Genomic DNA, 21,129 nt, shown 5'->3' on the forward strand with positions numbered 1-21,129 from the left:
TAAGTTGGCTGTCTATATACACGGGCCGATGTGCAGGGGCACGAGGTAATTGAGGTAGATGTACATATAACTAGGAATAAAGTGACTAGGCAACAGGAGAGATAATTAACAGTAGCAGCAGCATAAGTGATGTGTCAAAAAAGGGTCCGTTTTATGGCTTGGGGGTAGAAGCTGTTCACGGTCCTGTTGGTTCCAGACTTGGTGCATCCGTGCCGCTTGCCCTGCGGAGAGCAATTCGCCACACTTCTCTATACCAAGTCCCTGACATGTACATGCCTCTCTGATGGACTCACAGGTGCCATCGAACTTCTGACACCAGTGTGGCGATTTGATGTACATACTTATCAGTTACAACACATTCTTCCAATAAAGAGTGTTTATTCGTTAGTTGAGCTTACTTGAAGTCTGTCTGACTGTGCCATACTTTCACAAGTTTTCAAAGGATACAAGGTTGTACATTTTAACTGTAAATTCATGCAAATGCCACGGTCTCTCTATTGTTTGTTTTCACTGTCAATCGTTACAATGAGGTGGGGACAGCGACAAAGTATCTTTGGCAACACTACTGTCTTGCAAGGCGTAAGGTTAGAGAAAAAGTAAAGGAAAAAAACTTGTTCCAAAATGGCGACGAAGATCTGCCTGTCCATTGGAAAACAATAGAAATAGCAAAGAGGGGCAGAGTTTGATTGTTGTCGCAATTTGTTTTTGTTTTGCATTTGACCTAACTGCATCAGATTCGGGTTGTGTGTTTCTAGCTGTAAGCAGTACTGGAGGAAGTAGTCTGGGTATCATGCTTTGTTATAGTTGGTTTTCAAGCTAGCTAGCTAGCTAACACCGTTACATCCGTATATTGTTGCAGTTGGCTGCTAGCTATCAAGTCACATTATTTGGATCTACACCAAGGACCAGCTTGCCAGGCAGAACACAGGCAACATTTGGCTTGCAAGTCAAGTTGTGCGCACTTTTGTTATTACCAAGCAAACGTTTTTAGTGTTTTGTAGGTCGGTGGTAATCGGTAACTTGACGTTTTATCCTGCCTAGCTAGCATAAGTTAATTGCCGGAGTAAGTTACTGTAGCTACAGTAGTTAGCTAGCTTAGTAGAAACACTCAGCGTCACTTGGTTTAGCTAGCTAACTTCATGGCTAACGTTAGCTAGTTAACGGTAACTGAATTTCACAATGAGACTGGAGTGTTTGTTGTAGCTAACAGGTAGCTAACCAGCTACGTAAAGTTGGGTAAGTAGTCAGTAAGATGTTTTAAAATATGTAATGTAAACTATAACAATCTTACACGGTGAAATGTTTGTTCTAGCTAATACGGTTTAGTTTTGCGATGGCTAGCTAAATGTTAGATAGCTACTGTAGCGGCTAAAGTGAAAGTTATGGGCTTTTCTCGCACAAACTTTGGATGTTTGACCAGAGGAATGTTAGGAAGTCCCATACTAGCGTTTTAGTGAGCAGCTACCTAACGGTAACTTGGCTAGATTAGTGTCTCAACTAATGATATTTGACGTGCGTATCTGTGATACAATTAATTTATTTAGTATATTAAAGATACATGAGTTTAATTGAAACTTTTTCATTCATATAGACAAGGCGTGAATGAGCTTTTGCGAATTTGTCGAACTAGCCAATGCTGGGGCCTTTAGCTAGTTAGCTGGCTAACGTTAGCCAGACAGTTATTAGTGGCAATATTTTTCATGATGTGACAGATACGGTGCACAATCTACCTTGCTGGCTAGGCAGTTGATTAAGATTTTATTAATCGTCTTTTTCGTGCGTTTTCCGAGTGTTGTGACTAAAGTCTATTAGTAAGACAAAGGTCGACTATGGAAGCAGTAACATTAGTTGACACTCTGTAAAAGGGTACCGGGTATAGACGCCCACCCTGAAAAGGAGCAAATTCAGCATTTTATCCGGACTGCCGAAACCTGAGTCCAGAGTTTAAAACACTCTTTATTGATGATGGCCGATTTTGTAGTGCCGCGACACAGTGCGGTGATGGAGCGACTCCGCCGTCGAATCGAGCTCTTCAGGAGGCATAACACCAGCTGCGAGAACCGCTACGACAACACAGCGAGGGAGCGGCTGGAGATGGAACGGCAGCAGACCTTTGCACTGCACCAACGGTGCCTGCAAACCAAGGCCAAGCGGTCGAGTAAGCACAGACAGCCAACATCCGACCAAGCAGTTCAGAGAGGGTCAGGGACCGGGGGCAACAACGCAGACCTAGGGGATGGTGGGACGTCCGAGCAGAGCAGAAACAGCACTTTGATTGCGGTAAGTGACCATTTCAGAAAGTGGATGCAAATGCACCACAAATCTGATAACAGCTTCATGGCAGTTATTTTATTTGCGCATTCATGCGTTAAATTAGTCATTTTCATGTGCAGTGATTGCAAGTCTAGGAAAGAGCATTATTTGCTATCATTTGCAGTGTGCTCCATGTGCAGTGATTGCCACATAAGAGTTGTAGCAAGTATCATGTGTGCTCCTGTGTGCATTCTGGGTGGCTGCTGTCACATGTTCTCATTGTTGTCCTGCTGTGTTTACTAGGCAGCCTTTGGCATGCTGGGGCACAATGTTCACAATTCCACAATTTTTTTACTGTGGTGAAACTAATTTTTCCGTTATATTAGTTCAAACATAAATGTTAATGTAACAGAATATGGAAAGGACTTTTTCAACAAGGCATACTGTCGAAGTTATGTGTCACACAGTGAGGTGTCCACTAGAGTGGTCCATGTATTGTTGGCACTGAAGTTCATGTTTAGTCACAGCCATTTTGTAGAGTTGTCATGGATCTCTAAATTATCAGAATGCTGATAGCGCAGCCAAAGTGGGATAAACACGTTTTAAGAAGGCTGAGTCATATTAAAATACTGCTTCTCTCTTGTGGCTCGAAAAAGTAGCTAAGTATTCAGTGAGTGCTCACACCGAGAACATTCTCTAATAATATCTAGGCTTGTTTCTTTCTTCATCAATCTTCCAGTTGTCCAATGGACTTATAATCAACCATCGTGCTGCCTCCATTGTTTTCAGTGTTGATTAAGGCTCTATCGGGTGTTGGGGGACATTTTTGTTTGCTCAATTTACCTCTACTGACCCTGTAGTAATTATCCCTGCCATATGTTATACTCGAGGGAAACCAAAAAGTGAAAAGGAACAATTGAATTACAGATGGCAACTTGGCGACCTCTTGTATTTACAGTCTTGTATTTACATGTGTTGTGGAGGTAGGGAAAGTAGGATGGAATACATTTTCATGCAGTTTGGTTTCTTGTCAGTCTGACCTACCTACCATGGCAGTATCCATTTGGACAGTTTTGTTTTTTTGCCATGAACCCCACCTGAAGCATTTTGCCTCTGTGACCCCTCTTAACGATGGAATTTGCATTAGGGGAAACAGTGTCACTGTCCGCACATTTGGTATTGTTTTTGATTTGTGGACGAAACGGAGAAGAGTTGCGTTGAGAAGTGTGGCAAAACAAATTGCTGTACATATTCTGCTCTTCTATCGCACGTTCAATTATGTCGGGGGGGGGGACAGTGTTTGTTGTTTGCAGTAACTTTGTCATAATATCCCAAATTGACAGGGCAGTTTCACCAAGGATTCCAGCTTTAAGTCTCTGAGAAATATTAAAATGTTTTTTTTTCCACAACCCAGGCTTCAGTCACAGCCCAGTAGGAATTGACTGCCTCCCACCATTTGGGCAACAGCTGCATTAGGACAATATAACTACCCCCTGAATGAATGATGACTCAGGGGTATTAGAAAAAAACAACTCCACCCCCAGCCTAATGCTCTGAGCCTCTGACTCATCATTGCTCTGTGCCCTTTCCTGATCCACACAATGCAATGCCACGGTATAGCTGTGTGTGTGTGTATCAAGCCACAGGGCAGAACTTGACTCTCCATTCCATTGTTGATGAACCCTATAACCTAGGAGTAATGTCACTTACTAAAACTGATCTAAATTCCAGTCATGAATAGCAGTGTTATCTAGCCCACTTGTGACTGGCACTGGGCTAGCAAGCTACCTAGCCTATCTTTCGTTCAGTCACTCTGTGCCATATTAACAAGGCTCAGCTTCAGGCTGGCCAGTCAGTATGAGGTTAAAGCTTGTCCTATAAACTGTCCCCCCCAGCCTTTAGTTAGACTGGCCCGCTGCTCCGTTCCAGTCCTGCACATCCCAGGGAGGCCCATTGTGGCCACGCCGGTGGCTTCAAAGGAAAAACGGGCGTTATCTTAGCGCTGGGTCCGGGGGTGTGGAATTCGGCATGCTCCCCTCCATGGCTCAGGCACTAGCTCTTTTGTTGTAGGGCTTCCTCCGTCTATACACATGTTAATTAGTTTCATGTGACTTGGGTCTGTGGTAGGTGGGGTAATGGCGGTGATTGCTCAGAAGAAGGGGTGGGGGAGGCAGAGAGGGTAGAGTGAAAGGGTGAAGACAGAGACCAGTTTTTCAGGTTCATAAAGCACTGGAGTGAGTCACTAGACTAGCTTTTCTCTCCTCCGGGGGAGTGATGGGGTTAGAGACGAGGCCAGATCAGATGAGCCATGCGCACACTCTTCTCTCTCTCTCTAAAGCTAAACAGCTCGGCACAGCCAGCGCACAAAGTGTGAGAGACCAGATCAAAGGAGCGGTGAGCTGCCTATGTTGTCAACCTCTCTGGGGTATGTGGGACGCTAGCGTCAACAGCCAGTGAAATAGCAGGGCGCCAAATTCAAAACAACAACAAATCTCATAATTCAAATTTCTCAAACATACAACTATTATATCCCATTTTAAAGATACACTTCTCGTTAATCCAACCACATTGTCCGATTTCAAAAAGGCTTTACGGCGAAAGCATAACATTAGATTGTTAGGACAGCGCCTAGACAAGAAAAACCACACCACACAGCCATTTTCCAAGCAAGGAGAGGCGTCACAAAAAAACAGAAATACAGCTAAAATTAATCACTAACCTTTGATCTTCATCAGATGGCACTCATAGGACTTCATGTTTCACAATACATGTATGTTTTGCTCGATAAAGTTCATATTTATATCCAATGTTCAGAAATGTTTTGCCTCCCAAAACTTCCGGTGAATGAGCACATCAATTTACAGAAATACTCATAAACGTTGATCAAATATTAAACTGTTATTCAAAGAATTATAGATACACTTCTCCTTAATGCAACCGCTGTGTCAGATTTCAAAAAAGCTTTACAGCGAAAGCACACTTTGCAATAATCTGAGTACGGCGCTCAGTCACACAACCAAACCCGCCATTTTGTGGAGTCAACAAAACTCAGAAATAGCATTATAAATATTCACTTACCTTTGATGATCTTCATCAGAATGCACTCCCAGGAATCCCAGTTCCAAAATAAATGTACATTTGTTTCGATAAAGTCCATCCTTTATGTTCAAATACCTCCATTTTGTTCGCACGTTCTGTCGAGTAATCCAAATCCACTGTGCTTGCGCAGTGAGTTCAGGCGAAAAGTCAAAGTTATATTACAGTTCGTAGAAACATGTCAAACGATGTATAGAATCAATCTTTAGGATGTTTTTATCATAAATCTTCCATAATATTCCAACCGGACGATTCCTTTGTCTTCAAAAAAGAAAAGGAACACAGCTAACTCTCACGTGAGCGCGCGCCACTGAGCTCATGTCATTTTCTCAGTCATCTGACTCCATATGCTCTTATTCTCTCCCAATTCACAGTAGAAGCCTGAAACAACGTTCTAAAGACTGTTGACATCTAGTGGAAGCCTTAGGAAGTGCAAAATGACCCCACAGACACTGTATATTGGATAGGGAATCACTTGAAAAACTACAAACCTCAGATTTCCACACTTCCTGGTTGGATTTCTTCTCAGGTTTTTGCCTGCCATATGAGTTCTGTTATACTCACAGACATCATTCAAACAGTTTTAGAAACTTCAGAGTGTTTTCTATCCAAATCTACTAATAATATGCTTATCCTATCTTCTGAGTCTGAGTAGGAGGCAGTTTAATTTGGGTACGTTTTTCATCCGGCCGTGAAAATACTGCCCCCTATAGTGAAGAGGTTAATCATAAGGCATACACCCCCGCCCTTCTTCTTTCAAGAGAGATGCTTATTTCTGTCAGCGCGATGTGTGAAGAAACCAGGTGGCTGTACCGTGCCTAAGGCACGTTCACACAGATGAGCAGGGACCCTGGGCATCTTTCTTTTGGTGTTTTTCAGAGTCAGTAGAAAGGCCTCTTTAGTGTCCTAAGTTTTCATAACTGTGACCTTAATTGCCTACCGTCTGTAAGCTGTTAGTGTCTTAACGACCGTTCCACAGGTGCATGTTCATTAATTGTTTATGGTTTATTGAACAAGCATGGGAAACAGTGTTTAAACCCTTTACAATGAAGATCTGTCAAGTTATTTGGATTTTTACGAATTATCTTTGAAAGACAGGGTCCTGAAAAGGGGATGTTTCTTTTTTTGCTGAGGTTACATGCATGCGTACGTACACAGATAAATAGTGTGCATGGCCATGCAGGCGTGGGTGAACAGGGAGTACAGGGGAGGGCTGAGAACGCACCCTTGTGGGGACTCAGTGTTGAGGATCAGCGGGGTGGAGATGTTGTTACCTACCCTCACCACCTGGGGGCGGCTCGTCAGGAAGTCCAGGACCCAGTTGCACAGGGCGGGGTCGAGAGTCGGAGTCGGAAATGCCACTTTTTTTTTTTCTCCGGTGTCTTTTAATTGTAGAAACGCATGGCCGCTTTCCCACTCTATATCTTGGTATAGAATTTTCGCAAATGCCTTAGAATGTTTGGGAATTACGTATTCTAAGAATTTGTGGAAATGTTATAATTACCATATCTAAATGCTCACTTGTCAGAATGTAAAAAAAAAAGTCATTCGTCCTGGGTGTATATGAACAGATGTTAATGAAATTTCATGTTGCTAAAATGCTGTCAGTTCCACTTTAAAAGTGCACAGTACTATACAAGCGTGATTAAACAATCTGCGCGGATTGCCCCAGTACGTTCAAATGTCTCAGCACAGGAGGGTAAACCTGAGGGGATCTGGTTGCCTAGGATGTCAGTCTGGGGTTTGGCCTCTGCATTCGGATGAGATGAGCGTACATTTTGTTGGCTAGTGTTTCTGTCATAGCCTGGCAAAATAATGGAGAAATTACTCTAGTAGGGCTTTCCCCAACAAAACAAAAATGTTGGTTGACCAAAAGTAATCTGTTAAATTGATTGGTCAACATTTTTAAACGTGTATTTTTCCATGTCTAGACACACCCTGTGTTTTAATAAAATCAACTATATGCATTGAGGTTGTCTGATGCTTTAAGCTTACTGTTTGATGAAATAAGACAAATGCCTCGAGGGAGACAGAGATCTAGAAGGAAAAAAACCTTAACCTGACCCAACCATTTTCCTGCGGGCTTTCGCAGATTCTGCCATTACTCTCCTGAAGTTGCCTGTAATTGGCTACACGAAGAGTCAACAATCTTTCTCATGTGGAATGGCAATTTGTCATAAGCACATTTTCATGAAACAGTTCCATTTAATTTATAATAACGTCTTCGTATCGCAATCATTGTCATGTGGTTAAATCAAAATTCTATCCAAATCTAAATTAAAATGATACAAACCTATAAAGTAACTTCTATTGCCATTGCCAACTATGTTGTTTAAAATATTCTGGGCCCTCAGTTTCCTGTGCCAGTGAGCTCGGGATAGACCCCGCTGTAGGCTATTTGCGCAAGGGATAAGAAGCAGTGCTTGACTTGGGAAGGAACTCACCGAAGCTGAGTACTGGCACCTCAACATTTCTACTGCTTGAGCTCCTGTTGCTCTTATAGAATATGAACTAAAACGTATTGTGAAGCTCCTGCACCTAAATATAAACAGTACCAACAACCAAAATGAGTACCGGAACCTAAGTCGAGTACTGATAAGTAATCAGGTAGGCCTATTTTAGGTTTCCACTGGATCAGAGCACAGCATTTCCCCCTTGTCATTCTGAGTGGTTGTCAAAAGGGAGAGAGCTGGAAAGATTTAAAAAAAATACATTGAGGAACTATTGTCATTCTCAATGGCTGCATGTAAAAACAGACTTTGTTTTCTTGCTGTTTGAGGTGAAGAAAACATTACTTTGAGAAGCTCCACAGCTCATTGGTGGTGCATTAAGCTAATCAGAAATACTATTAGATCCCCAAATGTCACATTTTATATGCCTACATTTGCGCGTGGGCCTGGTATACTATAGGCCTACTTCTATCCGTAATCAGGTGCCCGTCAAACAAGACCATCACTAAATTGGTAACTCGGAAAAGGAATTAAATAAACCTTGTGAAAAACAAGTGTAGAATAGGTTGTGCGCTCTGCAAACAATGTATCCACTCCGACAATGAGAACGGTAAAAAGACTGGAATAATATATTGAAAGCCTTAACAGAAATTACCGTAACCAAACAAACATTGTAGATTAGGAATTAATGGTTAATGTAATACTGGTGATTATATGTAATGGGCAATTGATATACACTAACAATCAAAAGCAAACAATTCACAAAATGAAGTTATGAAACAATGAATGTGCACAAATTGGCTGGAGAGTGCGCATTCTGGAGAGGGCAGTGCATTGTGCATCTGGGCGCTGCATGGTCAATCAGACGTCTGCATTGGCCATGCAGCATTTATGGTGATGTGGCCTCTGCGGAAGTCAGGGCATTCATACTTCTTGCGCTTTGCGAAGAAGTGCGGAGCTGTTGTCAAGGAAGTGAGTTTGTGTTTTATACAGGATGTGCAGCCCCCAACCTGCCATCAATCAGTCATGTCAATGCGAAGCTATGTAGAAACCTCCGCATTGTTACAACATTTGGGAGTCGCATGGCGATGCGGAACGAGCATCTGGAGGCTCCACGATTGCGTCATACCCACCAAATGGTGCCTCCGACGACATTTTCGGATCAAGCATAAATTGTCTTTTTGGCCAGGCCGCCGCAATGCATTAGTTCACTGAGATGGGATCAAATATCTATCTATTTGCCACTGCTCGACCCCAAAAAATGATCTTGGTCGTCCAACAGCCTATCGACCAAACCAGTCGACTAATTGGGGTCAGCCCTAGACTCTAGCATGGGGGGGGGGGGGGGGGGACTAAAACGTATTGATCCCGCTTTGTGAAATAGGCAACAACCCAGTGCTGAACTACGATCAGGTCCCGCCATCCATGTAATCTTATTAATTATGATCTTAAAAGTAAAACTGATCCTAGATCAGCACTCTTGCATGATGAATATGAGCCAAGAGCTGCGTAAAGCTCTCCTAAAAACCCATGTCAAGTTTGACTGTTTGACTATGCAGACGGCTTGTATACCTTATGGCAGGCTGCCAGTCCAGTCACAGGAAGCTAACCTAAATAAAGTCATAAGGTTGCATTACTGACCTCATAAGGTTCTGTGTCTGAATCCATCAGTGACAGTTATACTCTGCACTCCTGTCTGTTTCTCACCACTGGGGATAAGTAGCCGCTTATTTATTTGTGACAATTTAAATTTCTATAGACATCGACGGGCTTAATATTTTAAATGGGGAACTTGCCTCAACACAGAGATAAAAGTTGAATGGGGTTTTATTTTCCTTGTGAAGCAGTGTAATGTTTACAGGACCGTTAAGCATATCTTCATGCTAGCTGTACCCATAGACTTCCAGTCTTTTTGGTAAGCTAGTTAGCAATGGCTTGCAAAACTACTTCTAACGCAGATACATAAAGTTAATCTGACTCTATCCCTTTTTAAAGGGCAACTGAATGCAAAAAACAACTTCTCTGAAGTTAAAAATGGCCTAGGCGGCTTCGATATTAGTCAAACATTTACTCCAGTGTCAAAATTGACTTACGTTTAAATAGGATAATTTGTCCAAGTCAGTATATTCCAAAACTGAGTTTTATGAGAATTGTGTAATGAGGTTGTCACGACCTAACCCACAAGAGGATTGGGTTTGGATTACAACACGGATTGTAACGCCTAGGGAGAATTGTCATGCATGGAGAACAGTCTGCGGGGATTGCGCTCTATCCAAACATAGCAGCACCTACTTGGTAAAATGAGGATAGTGACGATGCGCACTTACATCCCAACTGCCATTTGTCAATATTCCAAAATTATAAACTCATTTGCAAGCATCTTGCGTCCCGCTGCAACATGTTTTGTGACATGATTCACTATGAAACACTGCCATACAGAAGCACACTCTGGCAAAATACTTATTTTTCATGCAATTTTTAAAGGAACTTTTAACACCACCTTAGCTAGATGTAAAATTGTGCGACTAAAACGTCCTCGGCAAAAACGTCTACATTAATTTGATTTCTTGATTTGTCTTAGATTAATTATGACTATTTTGAGGAAGTGGTAGTGGCTATGTTGCTACCGTACTTCAAGAGGGACAAACAACAGTATCTGCCAGGGTATGCTAAAGCCAACAAAACACACCCACATCGAACTTCACCCCCAAGACTCAAATCTCATATTTCTTAATGAGCAGCAGAAAAACGCATGCGGAATCGGTGAGTTCAGTGTTTCCCTTGTGATTTTTTTTCAGCAGCGGAGAAAGCTGTTTTCCTACAATTCTACACATTTTGATGTGTTCTTATGCTATTTGAGTGACTCAAACATTATTCCAAAATATTAATGGGGGCCCCAAGCCATTACATTTTTGATTCTCCCTGACTGTAGTTTTTATTTTGGTGGTTGTTAGTTCTCAAAGATGATCTTATAAATATATAGCTATAAATGTATTCATTTTAAAATAATAGTTTGAACCATGTTTTGAGGCAATACCGTCAGTTTACATTTATATTATTTACAAACAGAAAAACAAGCTCATATTTTGGATTCTGTTGGTATGACAGTTGAACTAAGCTCATGATGCGTTTTATAAGTTATATTCAAGAATCAATGGATATATTTAGTTCATTTCGAAGTAAAAAAAAAAAATGGATAGAACTAAGGATTCCTGCTTTAAATATATATATTTAAAAAAATCTCCACTTGTGCCAAGGATCTCAATCAAAAGCATTGTCAGTTTTCAGCATGTGTTTATTGTATGGTACTAATGTTTTAATTTACGTTTCAGTCATTTAGCAGACAACTTTCAGTAAAGAGTGCATACATTTTCATATTAGTCCCCCGTGGGAATCGAACCCACAACCCTGGTGTCGCAGGTGCCATGTTCTACCAACTGAGCCACATGGGGACATTGTACATTTATTGACTTGTTATTTACTCTAGTTGCAGGAGTCAGTGAAAAGGAAGCTGGAGAGCGCTGGCTCTCCTGGTCAGGTCAACGGCTTCAGCGATGGCTACCCCCCGTCCAAAAAGGCTTGCCTAGACAATGGCACGTCCAACGGCGGCATCCCCCCTCGCTCACCCCTGGACTCCAAGCACGGCATTGGCGCTGACTCTCTCATACCCAATGGTGGAGAACCCGGTGGCACCGCCGCTGGGGAGCAGGAGTTCCGGCTCAAAGAGATGAAGCAGGAGCCCATGGATGACATCCTCCCCTGCATGCTGCCGTCAGGGGGCGGTGCCAGCAACAGCCTCTTCCCTGACCTCAACGAGCAGGAGTGGACGGAGCTCATGGAGGAGCTCAACCGCTCGGTGGCCTATGAGGATATCCAGGACATCCTCAACGACGGTTTCGAGGACCGCAAGGATCCTCCTGATCTGGCCGGACCCACCCCTGGGACGGGCGCACAGTCTGGGGGTACCTCACAGGGAGGCCTCCTGCTTCCGGACCTGGCCAGCGTCAAGGCAGAGTTCTCCCCGGCCTCTACTGCCTTCGAGCAGGACTCGTGCGCCGGCTCGCCCCACGCCAGGCCCAAGTCATCGGGGCCACCCATGCAGCACTCCGCCAGCTTCCCGGCAGCGGCCACCTCCACCGTCTCCTCCCCGGCCCTGCCCCAGCCCCTCAGCCAGCAGCCTCCCCCATCCAGGCAGCACCCTCCCCAGAACCACCGCCTTCCCCCGGGGCCTGTCTCCAAAGACCTGTCCCCTGCCCAGCAGCTCCAGCAACTAGCCGCCCAGCAGCAGAGAGCCCAGCAGATGCAGTCCCAGCTCCAACAGCAGCAACACGCTCAGAAACAGCAGCAACAGCAAGCCCCCAAATTCCACCCCCCTGGGTCCCACCCCTGCCGTCCATCTTGGCCACCCCAGTCGGCCCAGTCTCAGAGCCCCCTAGGGGGAGCTTACGGCCTGGAGAAGCCCACCAGCCCCTCCCTCTACCCCCAGGACTTCCCAAATAACCCCAAGCCCCAGCTGATGATGCCCGGACAGCCCAACAAGGGCTCACCCAAAGCTGTGGCCGGCGGGTACCTGCAGCCCGGAGGCCCCCACACCAACATGCTGGGCCACCCTGCCCAAGGACCAGGGGCTCCGCTTAGCCACCCTGCAGCAGCAGGCCCCGGGGGCCTGGGCTCTGCCATGCTCAACTACAGCAACACCAAGCCCCTGTCCCACTATGAGGCTGCGGCCCAGGGGCCACCGCAGGGCCCCCCCAGTGCCCAGAGCCAGAACAAGGCAGTGCTGCTGTCGCTCCTCAGACAGCAGCAGCAGATGAAGCAGAAGCAAGGCCTGTCCTTCAGACCACAGCTACCCCACGGCCAGGTAAGAATACAGCTCACCCTGAACTTTTTCACAAGACTGCTCATTGTGTAACCATTACTTTTATGTGACCAGGTTTGATCTCATGAAGCAGGCTTAAAAAGGTTTCATTATAAGAGTCAAGGATCGGGGTCTTGGGTGGCACAACAGTCAAGCACTGCAGTGCTGAGGCGCCACTACAGTCTGGGATTCGATGTCACAACAGGCCGTGACCGGGAGCCCCATAGGACGGTATACAATTGGCCCAGTGCCGTCCGGTGTAGGGGAGCGTTTGCCCGGTGGGGGAGAAAACAGGGTAAAAAAATATGCTTGTGGCTATTCCACTCTGAACACGCCTGTTCACAGTCAGGCCTGGTTAGTAACGGGACAGGAGACCACCTGTTTAGTCAGGCCTGGTTAGTAACGGGACAGGAGACCACCTGTTCACAGTCAGGCCTGGTTAGTAACGGGACAGGAGACCACCTGTTCACAGTCAGGCCTGGTTAGTAACGGGACAGGAGACCACCTGTTCACAGTCAGGCCTGGTTAGTAACGGGACAGGAGACCACCTGGGAATAACAGGTGCCGCAATAAAAAATAATAAGAGTCAAGGATCCACATGGAAAGATCAAGTGTTAGGCTATATTGGTATTCTGAATAACCGTTAAAAAGTTAAGAGGTCAGCAAGTGCATATGAAAGGCTTACACTTACATGACTTGGTTATGGTCATCACCCAAGCCTAACACAATTTCACACGGCTTGACTGGGAGAATAGAGCTATTAACATTTCCAACAGGGGGAAGGCCCAAAGCATGTTTTATACTGGCATCAGCGAATAGCATTACAACTGAGGCACAAAGAACATTCCAAGGCCATGTTGTGTACAAAAACACACACACATACACACACACACACACTCCTCCAGTGCTACGACGCTGGTGAATGAGGGAGTATCATTTTGAAGCCAAACAATAAGGGCTTGTTAAAAATTAGCAATGGAGTCGTCTAGCTTGCCCTTTTAGTTTGAAAGAACGGCTCCAAATAAAGACCTCTTATTTTCACAATTTTCCATGTCAAGAACCACACCAATGGATAGCATAGTTTTAATTATATTTGGTAATATATATGTCAACATGTAATTTCTGGGTAACAATTAAGTACATGACTGTGACTACAATGGGGAAACAAAAATAGCTTCTTAGCGAAGAGACATTTCTCAAGCAAGAACTTCTAGGACTGTCTGGGAGTAGTAGGGAGGGGAAACTGAAAACTAGCTGTTATTGGCGTAGCAGTTTGGAACTCTCTTATTTGTCTATTAATTGTCAGGCCACGTGATGTCACCAGGCAGGCCAAAACTCCATCCCACCAAAACAGGCTGAAATTTTATGTGGTCTTTTCAAACAGCTCTTACACTAAAAGGGCATTATAATTTTCACAATTTCACAGTTTTATTCCAACATAGTGTGGAAATGTATATAAAACACCGAAAAATCATGTTTTTGACTGCACTCGGGCCTTTAAGGCATACTGCATGTAGACTGATAGTTGATTGTGAATCTAAGGCCTAGCAGGCTTTTTATGTTAGTCAACAAACACAACCCACACACTGTCCTTGTAGCTTATATTTTGGTCCTACAAGTCTGGCATGGGCCCCATGGTTCGAGGGGACAGCATGTGTGTCTGGGTCAAGCAGCTGGTTGCTAAGGAGCTGGCATGCAGTCTCCCATGGGGGGTTGGGTGGTGGTGGAGGGGGGGGACCAGGGAGGGGACAATCACGACAAAGCAGCCTTTCATGCAGCCCCCTCTACCTCGCCCCCTTTACCTCGCCTGTCCTCCACACCAGTATATTTTAGGAGTAGCCCCCCCCGTTAACCCACTTGGGGTTTTTCCTCTCGCGAGAAGGGGCTCTCCGATCCCTTCTTGCTCTTCCTACCCTTTCTCCCCATCTCCCTGACTCAACTGTGTTCTGTGGTGTGTGTGTGTGTGTGTGTGTGTGGACGGACCCAGAATATCCCCCGGCCGGAGCTAGAGGCCTGAGGCTAGCCCCTGATAACTCTGGCCAACTTTCCAGATGTTTCTATGGCGAGATGGTTAGCACACTGGCTGAGGCTAACACTGCCAATATGGAGCTGTGGTTCTCACAGCTGGTCAAGGAAAGCACTTGTATGAGGCCATAAACTAACTTATGAACTTTCAAACTGAAGTTGTACAACCACGGTCTTCATTTAAAGCTGTGTTGATTATGGACACAACTTTTCTAGTATTTTTAGGTAAAGCTTGAGCTTTGATTTGAATGCTTTTTCCTTTGCGTTACATCAAACCACGCTTTTTGCTTTACATCAAATGTTATTTGTGAACATATTCCCCCCACTTGTTTGACAAGGCCCCTAAGGCCTTACCTCAGACTGAACGCTGTCTCACTCCCTCTTCCTCTGATTGACATTAGTGGAATAACTATAACATTTTCCCCAATTTCAATTTTGCAGGAACAGAACGCATACCCTGCCGCACCGCATGGCCCTGGACCTGGCAACGCCATGGCCCCCCAGCTGGGGGGGCCCGGTAACGGCATGGCAGGAAACCACGGCAACGTGGCCTACCTGTCGGGGCAGGCGGCGGTGAAGCAGCAGCAGCTGATGGAGCAGCAGAAACAGTTCCTACTGGGCCAGAGGCAGCAGCTGATCATGGCCCAACAGGTTAATACCCCGGGTCAAGGGTCATCTACTGTAGGTAGAATTTGGGTCTTGGATCAGGGTCTAGGAGCAGCATACCCCACCCTCAATCCTAACGACAAAATACAAAGAGAACAGACTTCCTGGCTCATTCACATGATTGGTTTCAACTTGCCCTATTACTATGTAAAGTCTGAGACAGGATCTCTGTCTGTTTTACCTGACTGTGCCTGCTAGTGCTGCATAGCCCTACATGTTGTCTATTAGTAACATATACACAAGGGGGAGCCATTTGTCTGCATGTAGAAGTGGTTATATGACTGGCAGTTTCACAGTAGGCGTTTTCCATCTCTGATCCTTGTCCAAGAGAATGTATGGGAGGAATTTCAGTCACCGGTATATGCATGTATGACAATCATGCTCTAATATGTTTTCTGTGTTTCAGGAAAAACAGCGTCAGCAGCAAGAGCAGCAGCTCCAGAGGCACCTGACCCGTCCCCCTCCTCAGTACCAGGACCAACAGAACCAGCAACCTGGGGCACAGAACAACCCCTTCCAGCAGCAGCAGGTCGCCCAGTTTACAGGTAAATGAGACCCTATGTCACCACGTTACCTCCAATGTAGCATAACCCAACCCCCCTAGACACTCCCAAGGCCTTAAAAGGGCTTGTAGGGCTCTAATCCAATCCTTTACTGGAGTTCTGGCAGAAGTGTACAGACGTTGACTTCCCTTTATGGGTTTCAGATCATTGAATTGTCTAGATGTAGTTTCCTCTCATGTTTAGCCATATTATTTTAATTCATTACACTAGGGCAGTGAATTTGTTTCTTGACGACCCAAAAAGTTTTGGAATTTTCCTTCAACCCAGCTGAATAAACAGGCACAACCCAGTCGCTTTCCACAGCCTGAAACAAATCGACCATAACCTATGTAAAAAGCGGGTCTATATAGGTTAGGGGGTAAGAGGGCGATTTTGGAACCACGGCTAAACTCTCTACCACTGCTTGCACTTCCCATTGCTATTGAATAGGCACCTTTTGAAAATGTCTGGTCATGGGCCAGAAGGTTTGCTTCAATGATGTGACTCACACAGAACAACTTTGTTTGCCAGTACACTAATATTACCTCGTCAATGCAAATGCTGCTTACCGTGTGATTAATTTGAATGGTAAACTAGTAATGAGGTCTGTGTTCTCTCGTTGCTGAATACATTTGCCCTTTGTTCTGTGTCTTTGGCGAGAACAGCTGCTGTCTCAGTGCTCGCTGTCCTTTTTACCTCATAATGGCATGAACTTATTGTGGTAGCTAGACCATATCAGTTCCTTTCTGCTAACTGCGTTCATGAAAAATAATGACACAGATATGGAGGCATGGAAAGCCATTTAAATATATTGAGAGAGACTTGGTCTTCTCCTATAATGAGTTTATTGATTAAGATTGCATAATAGTTACACATGTTTTTATAATTCAAAGGTTAGCTTTTCAATTTGTCATGTTTTTGTGACTCACTTCTTCTTGTTTTGCTTCTCCCTGCAGGTTCGTCACAGCCATTGAGCAACGTGGGTTCGCTGGGAGGCCCCGCCCCCGGAGCTCAGCGAATGTTCCCCCAGACGCAACAAGGCATGATTGGTATGACCATGGGCCAACAGGGTGGTGCTGGCCCCACTCCTGGTGTCCCCCCTCCCTCCAGCCAGGCAGACATGAGCCTCGCCTCCTGTGTGGGTGTTATGGACTCTGCCTTACAGCATCAGGTACTCTACAGCAACATGAACATGCACCCCTCCCAGCAAAGTTCCATGCAGAGGCAGCCTGTAGGCAATATGGGCGCCCCCTACCGACAGAACATGCTATCCCAGCAGCAACACCTTAAAAACCAGCCCAACGCCACCCTGCTGAAACAACAGCAGCAGCAGTTAGCCAGACTACCCGGCTCCATGCCTGGCGGCAACATGCCCAGTGTTATGCCCAACGCCATGCAGAGCACCCAGAGCCAAACATGGCAGCAGCAGGGCATGCAGCAAGCTATGGGTGCCCAGCAGCCTCCCTCCAGCAACGGCGGTCTCCCGCCCAATGCCTTTGCCAACCCCAACGCCTTCCACATGCAGCAGCAGACCCACATACCAAACAAGATGCCTGTTGGCAACACCCCCTTCGGTGCCAATGCCAACGGCAGGCCCATGGGTGCCATGAACCCTGCCCAGCAACAGATGATGCAGCAGGCCCAGCAAAGGACTGCAGCCAACACCCAAGTTTCCCTTGGGCAGCCCTTAGGCCCCGGGCAAGTCTTACCCAATCAGCAACAGCAGCAGGGTTCCCAAGGCCAGGGGGTGTTGCCCGACCTGGGTGCCTTTGGTCAGCCGCAGGGGGGGCGTTCGGTCAGCCAGGGGCTCCAGTGCAGACAGCAAGACTACCAGGGCAACAGAACTTCTAACCAACAACAGCAGCAGCAGTTGCCGTTTGGCTACAACACTGGGTCAGGGGCTAGCAGTTTGCCCAGCTTCCCTGGTGAGAGTGACCTGGTGGACTCTCTGCTGAAAGAACGCAGCACACAGGAGTGGATGGACGATCTGGATGAGCTCTTAGCTAGCCACCACTGATGACTTTTAATGAACAGGAGAATCTCAATAGTCTGTAGTGGCTTCCTCTTCTCCATCTGCGCCAATGTTAGAGCCGGATGGTTGAGAGCAAGTGTCTGCTAGGCATCCCGTCTTCCATGTTGTGTTCACCTTGCCTTTTCAGATCAGTAGATTAAGACTGAGAGGAGCTGGGGAGAGGAAGCCTTCAGGCAAGTGAGATTCATCCAATGAGTTGGTGAGATGGAATGCTGGTGTATGTGTTCCAAGCCAATTGCCAATGAAAGGCAGGAACAGCGAGAGTTACTAATGGAATCCTGTTACTGTTCTGACACGGCTAAGAGACGGTCATCCTCAGTATTGTGTGTACTGTGTATATAAGGTCAGGAGAATGATTGGATGGGAATGATGGTGTGCAGGACCAAAACCCCTGTGTTGATTCCTATTGGAGCATTTTCCCAGGACTGGGAAACGTATAGAAAGAACTCTGCTACTATTACTACTACTGAACCTCTGACTCAGTACTAAACCACTGAATCAAGGGTGAATCAAACATCGCACACACACTTTGTCAACGCTTACCAAACAAGCACCACCACAGTAGAGGTGCTTATTTTGGTTTCTATGCCCCCTACCCGTTCTCTGCTTTGTTAGAAGTTGCCGCCTTAAATGCAAATGAATGCTCTATGTAGCAGAGGTGACCTAGTAACACATTCCCCCATGTCAAATGTTGGTGGTGATACACTAGATATTGCTAATAAATAGACGTGTGCCATCTCTCCCCTACTCTCAAACCAATGACGAGGTGCGCCTAGGAGACTCGACTGTGGCGGCCATACTCATTTGGTTAGCCAGTGCCCATTATTTGGTAAGTGTGGACCCATATGTTATAAGAGACAAGACTCTTCCTCTGTTAGTTGTGCAATGACCCCCGCCCCCCAACACCTTCCAAAAACACTTTTGAATGATGCTTGTATGTATCATGTTTCTAAAATGGTTACCCTAAAATCACTGTCTTTAAACATTCAGTCCATTGTCATTTTATTAACCAAGCTATAAGATAATGTATGAATAGTGGACATTTATTGCCTTCAGACACATTGCAGACAATCTTTTTCCATTCCCTTGAACGACAGTACAGCCAGATACTTAAGTTGAGATGTTTGAATTTGTTCATCCTCTTTTGTGTCAGGGGCTCCTTGTACATTTTTCGATATATTTTTTGTATGTATGCATTTTCCGATTGTTCTGAAGATAGATCTTATTTTTATATGTATATTGCAGCGGATTTTTGTAAGTATTTCATACTTTTAATATCGTTCTCTGTAAAACAAGAGTATTATGTAAATATAGTTATTTAGAAACGGACCCTGTGTTTTGTCTTAGTTTTGTGTGTGTGAATTGTAACTGACAAGCATTTTAATATTAAGTGCCAATGTAAGGTGTGAGTAGAATCCTGCAGAACACTGTATTCCTATGTATCCCATTCCACTTAGTCATGATGATGATTTGACTTTCTTCCATCTGGTTTCTTGTCCTTCCTTGTAATTATTTTTGCATCATATATCACAGGAATGGGCAGCTCCAATCTTCGGGGCCGGACTGATGAGCCTGACACATTTCTGTCCCAACCCTAACACACTGGACTCAAAATCAACTGTTCATGGTCTCCGGTTTAGAATGCAATACGTTTATTAACTTGAAATTGAATGGGATGTGCTGGGGAAAACATGTCACTGACACTAATCAGGACCCAGAGTACTGGAGTTGTCCATCCCTGATACACTCCCCTACGTATTTGTTTCTGAACAATTCTACATTCATGTGGATGCTACCATGATTACGGATAATCCTGAATGAATCCTGAATAATGACAAGGGAGAAAGTTAGACGCACAAATATCATACCCCCAAGACAAACTTTTTTTGGGGGGGGGTTATGATGATCTTAATGCCTCAGACTTTCTCACTCATCATTATTTATTCATGATTCTCTGTAATCATGGTAGCATCCACACTAATGTAGAAGTGCTCAGAAACATACTCTACCCTTATGATAAAAGGGACAATGCATCCAACAAGTTTGTAGTCACAAGCTTGATGTAGTCTGTGTGTTAGGAATATAGGACCGAATACTAAACTATTGACTAAATTAACACCCTATGTGCATTTGTCCAAAATAACTATGACACCTTCAAATGGGGGGGACTGGATACATAATGCTTTAATTTCTTAAACAGTAAAACATGTATGAAAATACCCTAAAATAAAAGGTGACGTTCTTTACTGTCGCCTCATGAAACGTTTGATCTCAAATTCTGGAGTACAGAGTGAAATTAAGAGTTTTAGCGACACTGTCCAAATGTGTAGGGGAGTATATAGCATAGCCTCTACGCTGATATATCAAATTTTATTGGTCACATACACATGGTTAGCAGATGTTAATGCGAGTGTAGCCAAATGTTTGTGCTTCTAGTTCCGACTAACAAGTAATCTAACAAATTCACAACAACTACCTTATACACACAAATGTAAAGGGATGAATATGTACTTATAAATATACTGATGAGCGATGGCGTGTGGCATAGGCAAGATGCAGTAGATGGTGTAGAATACAGTATATACATATGAGTAATGTAGGATATGTAAACATTATAAAAGTGGTTTTATTTAAGTGACTAGTGATACCTCTATGTAAACTTTATTAAAGTGCCGTTACTTAAAGTGACTAGTGATACCTTTAAGTCTGTTCTATGTTGGCAGCAGCCTCTCTATGTTAGTGATGGCTGTTTAACAGTCTGATGGCCTTGAGATAGAAGCTGTTTTTCAGTCTCTCGGTTCCAGCTTTGATGCACCTGTACTGACCTCACCTTCTGGATGATAGCGGGGTGAACAGGCAGTGGCTCGGGTGGTTGTTGTCCTTGATGATCTTTTTGGCCTTCCTGTGACATCGGGTGCTGTAGGTGTCCTGGAGGGCAGGTAGTTTGCTCCTGGTGATGCGTTGTGCAGACCTCACTACCCTCTGGAGAGCCTTGCGGTGCAATTGCGGTACCAGGCGGTGATGCAGCCTGACAGGATGCTCTTGATTGTGCATCTGTAAAAGTTTGAGTGTTTTAGATGACAAGCCAAATTTCTTCAGCCTCTTGAGCTTGAAGAGGCGCTGTTGCGCCACCTTCACCACGCTGTCTGTGTGGGTGGACCATTTCAGTTTGTCCGTGATGTGTACGCCGAGGAACTTAACTTTCCA

At 44.9% G+C, this 21,129-nt stretch overlaps 1 protein-coding gene across 3 annotated transcripts; it reads left to right on the forward strand.

The window, feature by feature from the left end:
• The first annotated feature begins 374 nt into the window (after positions 1–374).
• Positions 375–19,251, forward strand: LOC106604571 (mastermind-like protein 1). 3 transcript variants are annotated; one of them, XM_014199342.3, is made up of 6 exons: positions 387–1,236; positions 1,982–2,280; positions 11,287–12,660; positions 15,124–15,333; positions 15,755–15,893; positions 16,847–19,251. In XM_014199342.3, the coding sequence occupies exons 2-6, from the start codon at positions 2,002–2,004 to the stop codon at positions 17,905–17,907; spliced, it is 3,063 nt and encodes a 1,020-aa protein (XP_014054817.1). In that variant the 5' UTR covers positions 387–1,236; positions 1,982–2,001; the 3' UTR covers positions 17,908–19,251. The 3 variants fall into 3 exon arrangements, with proteins under 3 accessions (XP_014054816.1, XP_014054817.1, XP_014054815.1); XM_014199341.3 differs by having other exon boundaries at positions 375–2,280; positions 11,293–12,660; XM_014199340.3 differs by having other exon boundaries at positions 389–2,280.
• Positions 19,252–21,129: the final 1,878 nt, after the last annotated feature.

The sequence above is a fragment of the Salmo salar genome, chromosome 05 (assembly GCF_965601325.2).
Source record: "Salmo salar chromosome 05, fSalSal1, whole genome shotgun sequence".
Classification (NCBI taxonomy): domain Eukaryota; kingdom Metazoa; phylum Chordata; class Actinopteri; order Salmoniformes; family Salmonidae; genus Salmo; species Salmo salar.

Coding starts and splice junctions, on each gene's coding strand:
- LOC106604571 (XM_014199340.3), top strand. CDS start 1,963: ATGATGGCCGATTTTGTAGTGCCGCGACACAGTGCGGTGATGGAGCGA. Junction 2,281..11,286: donor GAAACAGCACTTTGATTGCG/GTAAGTGACCAT, acceptor TATTTACTCTAG/TTGCAGGAGTCAGTGAAAAG. Junction 12,661..15,123: donor CACAGCTACCCCACGGCCAG/GTAAGAATACAG, acceptor TCAATTTTGCAG/GAACAGAACGCATACCCTGC.